The sequence below is a fragment of the Peromyscus eremicus genome, chromosome 1 (assembly GCF_949786415.1).
Source record: "Peromyscus eremicus chromosome 1, PerEre_H2_v1, whole genome shotgun sequence".
In the NCBI taxonomy this organism is placed as follows: domain Eukaryota; kingdom Metazoa; phylum Chordata; class Mammalia; order Rodentia; family Cricetidae; genus Peromyscus; species Peromyscus eremicus.
This window is the reverse complement of record NC_081416.1, coordinates 51705258-51709473: the sequence shown is the minus strand read 5'-3', so window position 1 is coordinate 51709473 and position 4216 is coordinate 51705258. Positions and strand designations below refer to the sequence as shown.

The following is a 4216-nucleotide window of genomic DNA, read 5'->3' as shown; positions in this document are numbered from 1 at the left end:
CGTCAGCTTTACTTAAACATCTATGCCGGCGTAAGATCTTTGGTTAGTGCTGCTGGCAGTTGTGTCCCATTCTCGGAAGAGTTCTTGCTTTTCTTTTTTCACTTGGTCAGTCATAAAAGGCAGGGATTTTAGGAACCTGAACTTTCTGAAGCGTGGTTGTATTGTCTTAGAGAGCAAGCACCCATCAGACTTGAGGATGTGGACCAAGTTTAGGACAGTAGGCATTGCTAAAACCCTCTTTTCTTTCTCTCTCATTTTCTCCCATGCCCTGGCGTGGTATGAAGCCATGACTGCTTTACTGGGGAAGAAAACTCGGAAATATTCAGATAGACATAGGAGGGAAATTATAAATTAATATGATTAGGACACAAGCTTGCATAAGTTGCACTGTGTTGCTTTAAGGAATGGAGAGCACGTGGAGAGCATGGTGGGTCGACTTCAACAAAGCTTATGACAGCTAGAGATGTTCATTCAGAATGTGGAGCTTGTCCTAAGTAGTACCGTGGGTTGGATGGGGGAAGATACTGAGTTGGATTACTTAGGCAGTGACTGGCAAGTTGTACAGGGTAGCAATGAGACAGTTTAGTACAGTGGCCACAGGAGAGGCCAATGTTTGTTATCATCTGAGGTCATTTTCATTTATGGCTACAGAAATGAGAAACTTACTTGCAGGGCAGTGCAAGATGATGCTTGACCAAACACTAGTGTTCCAGATGCCTGGTTCCCAGGCTTGATTGTCATATTGATAGCTTGTCTTCTCTTTCTCTTTTTATAATGAGGCTGACTCCACAGGAGGGAATTCATGTCTCTTATAGTAAACCTGGTCAAAAATCTACGGCTGAGGAAGTTATCTCTGTAACTTGTTACCATTGCTGAAAATCCATTTTTTTAAAAATCAAAACCCATTCAGTGCAAGACCCAAGACAACAGACAGATGGTAACATGCAGGGAGAGTAATTTATTAGTGCAAGACGTTGAAACCTTTACATCAGGCAAGGAAAAGTCAGTTTATCCGTGAGAACCAATGGAGAGCAGGAAGAGCCATTTCAAGATTTTATAAAACACTTGACTCCAACTTCTCCCTGGAAATAAACAGGAAGCAAGAGAAGAAAGGTGAGGAGAGTCAGGCAGCTCCAGGAGCAGAAATGTTGACAAACCAGTGCTCCATGGAAGAGGACTTTGGAAAGACCTGCAAAGTGTGCTTGGGGGAAGAACTGAATTGTTCTGGGGAAACTACATCAAATAATGCATATTAACGGAAACTCTTTCCAAATTCAGGCAAATAACTCTGAGTGGACTCAGGTGTGACTCAAGTCTCTATGTCTCTGTGATCAGCAGGGGACAAAATGGGTCACAGCTTCCCAGGTGTAACTTCCTCTGGTGATTTAGAATTGTGAACTCTACTTTCATTCCAGTGGGGTAGCCCGAGGGGGCCAAGGGCAGAAGTGGGTAAGGAGTATCGGAAAGAGGAGGTTCGCAGGCTTCTGGCAGGGCCAGCAAAGGTGGCAGAGAAATGCATCCTGCCAGGATTTTGCTCTTAAGCAGGTTGTCTCCAGCTTCCTCCCTCTCATCAGTGTGATTTCCATCCACCAACACTCTCCAAAGCATTCAAAAGAGATAAAATCCATTCATTATGCAGTTGTCAACTTAGCAAAGCTCCCAGGAGATTGACAATAGAGTTCTCCCCGAATCTTCCCTTCATAGGGCCCTTTTCATTTTGTTAGAATGCCATGAGAGTGCTACATCTAGGGTGGAACTCTAGAAGGAGGCACTTATCCCAGGCACTGTTATAACTGAATTCAAATCAGCAGTATATTCCTGAACCAACCTATCACTGATGACCCTAATTCCCGTGCTTCACCCCATCCATGTGTTCCCTACAGAATGTCAGGCCAACTTCATTTGTGCCCTTCTGAGTATAGAAAGCAAAATGGACATACCAATATGGCTGCTACTCCTATTTTGTGAAAAAAATTCAAGTGCTCGTCTACACATTTCTTCGCTTCCAGTTTAGCTTGCACAGCCTCTGGAGGTGCATCATATTTCTTAAGTTCCTCCTCCAGCTCTTTCTCGCTCTTCGTTATGAAGATCGTGCTTTCACGCATAACAGCTTCACAGATTTTAGCATTAGCTGGAAAATGTGAGGAGGAAGAAGTCAGTTAATCAAAGTTACTTTTCATTTTTAATTAATTCTTTTTGCGCCAGGCTCTCTGACTTAAGGCTTCAGACTGGACAGGATAACCAGTATTATGGCTCAACCCTGTGATGGCTCTGAAGCAAGGCAGCATGAAGTCCTCATGATCACACAGCAAGGGACTGAAGAAAGATTATTATTAACTCTCTCTGTTTCTGTGTTTTAATCCGCATTTACAACTCCCCAAGCTTCTATGGCTTTCTGGAATTCCCTTTTCTAGCATTAAAAGTTGGAGGTTTGACTGCGTCTTGAGTAGCATTTTCATGATTCTTAGATAGTTGAAAAAAGGAATTTTTGAGTCATCCTAACTTTGACATGAATAACAGAGGTAGAATTTTACAAGAGATGGGAAAAGTAAAAACCAAGCAGACTGCTTCTGTGTAGGAAAGGTGAGATTTTGGAATTGGTGGAATTAGGTCACGGCATCAAGTACAGTCCACGGTAAAAAGCTAAGGCGGCAAGAGTTGATCAGGGTTTTTTTTTTTTTTTTTTTTTTTTTTTTTTTTTTTTTTTTTGTTTGGAGACAGGGTTTCTCTGTGTAGCTTTGGCTGTCCTGGAACTCAAATCTGTAGACTCAGAGATCTGCCTGCCTCTGCCTCCTGAGTGCTGGGAACAAAGGCATGTGCCAGCACCACCTGGTTGAGTTGATCCATTTTGATACACACCAGAGTATATCTGGGAACTGTGAAAAGCTTTGCCTTTCCACAATGATGCTCAGATTTACTTCTAGGAAAAGCGACAGGGGAAGCGGACCCCCACCTTATGGTTCTAAAGATCGATGACGAGTGTTTGAGTAGAAGTGAAGAAATCAGCTTTCCTAATCTAGGTTCTACATTCCCTTCAAGACTCTTTAAAAACAAAACAAAACAAAACAAAACAAAACAAAACAACCCTACAAATCTCCAGAGGTGGCCTCAGACCAAAGTTTCTCCTGTTTCAGCTCCACTTAGCTTGGATCACAGGGATGTGCCACCAGACCCAGTTTTCCGAAGGACAAGTCAATGCTATCCTTATGGGGTGCCTAAACTGTCTGATGTGGGCCTCAAGCAGATTCCATCAGACTGTAGGGACATGTAGGCTTTCAGATGAGGGGCAGTAAGGCAGACAGGAGGGGATGCAGAATGGAAAGAGGGTAACACCCATGAAATTTGGTTCATTTTGAAGGTACAGAGTACGTAGGAATGTTCTGTTTACACACAAATGGATTGTTTGCAAAAAAAAATAGTTAATTTTAGAAAAATAGACATCTTAGTGGTAATGACTGCACCGTTTCTATCCCTGTTATTGGTGAGATCCCCCAGAAAACCAATTGGACAGACTACAAGAGCCTGCTTATCCTCAGAGTCTAGTGGAGGGATTTGAGATGTGTTACTCACAGACTTGGAAAATACTGTGGAACAGAGCTCTCTCAAGTCACCTTCCCAGAGACAAAGACAATAAACTGAAAAATAACACAACCAAAAAAAATCTCTCTAATAAAAAACATTTCCTGAACTCTGTTGATAAAGGCCTTTTTGTCCCCCCTCACCCCTCACCAAGCCTCTGAGGTAGGAGAAAATTAGTTGAATGTATCTGGGCTTTTAGGAGGTTGGAAGAAATTTTAGATTGTCTTTCCCTGTCCTCAACCTTACCACACATACATTTACTAACTGTTCAAAGAGGTAAACTTACCAGGAGCTGTGGCTGAATTGATCATAAATGATACTCACCTTCATAGCAACAAAGAGCCAGGATGACCAGTGCAAAACACAGGACCAGCCTCATGGTGCTCAGTTTGTTTAGAGACTTCAAAAAGGGTGAGCAAATGGACTCTACCAGAGCCCCTGGGGACCAGGGATATTTATACTTGGTGAGACTTACTGGTCCCGCCCTTCAAGCACATGGCAGCTCATGAGGCCTGATTTAGGCCCTCCTTCTGCATCATTGAGGGCTGATCCCCTCACCTCCCTCCATCCTGTTGGGCTGGAGCCCAGGAGAACAGCCTCACAGGAACATCACTGTTCCTTTAGGTGACCTTTCACA

General features: G+C 43.2%; 1 protein-coding gene across 1 annotated transcript; it reads right to left on the bottom strand.

Annotated features, from left to right (window-relative positions):
• Window positions 1-1123: 1123 nt before the first annotated feature.
• Window positions 1124-3961, bottom strand: LOC131902256 (secretoglobin family 1D member 4-like). The gene is made up of 3 exons (XM_059253315.1): window positions 3904-3961; window positions 1941-2131; window positions 1124-1189 (listed from the first exon to the last, which is right to left on the bottom strand). Exons 1-3 carry the CDS (start codon window positions 3956-3958, stop codon window positions 1124-1126), a joined length of 312 nt encoding a protein of 103 aa, XP_059109298.1. The 5' UTR covers window positions 3959-3961.
• Between the last annotated feature and the right edge of the window lie 255 nt (window positions 3962-4216).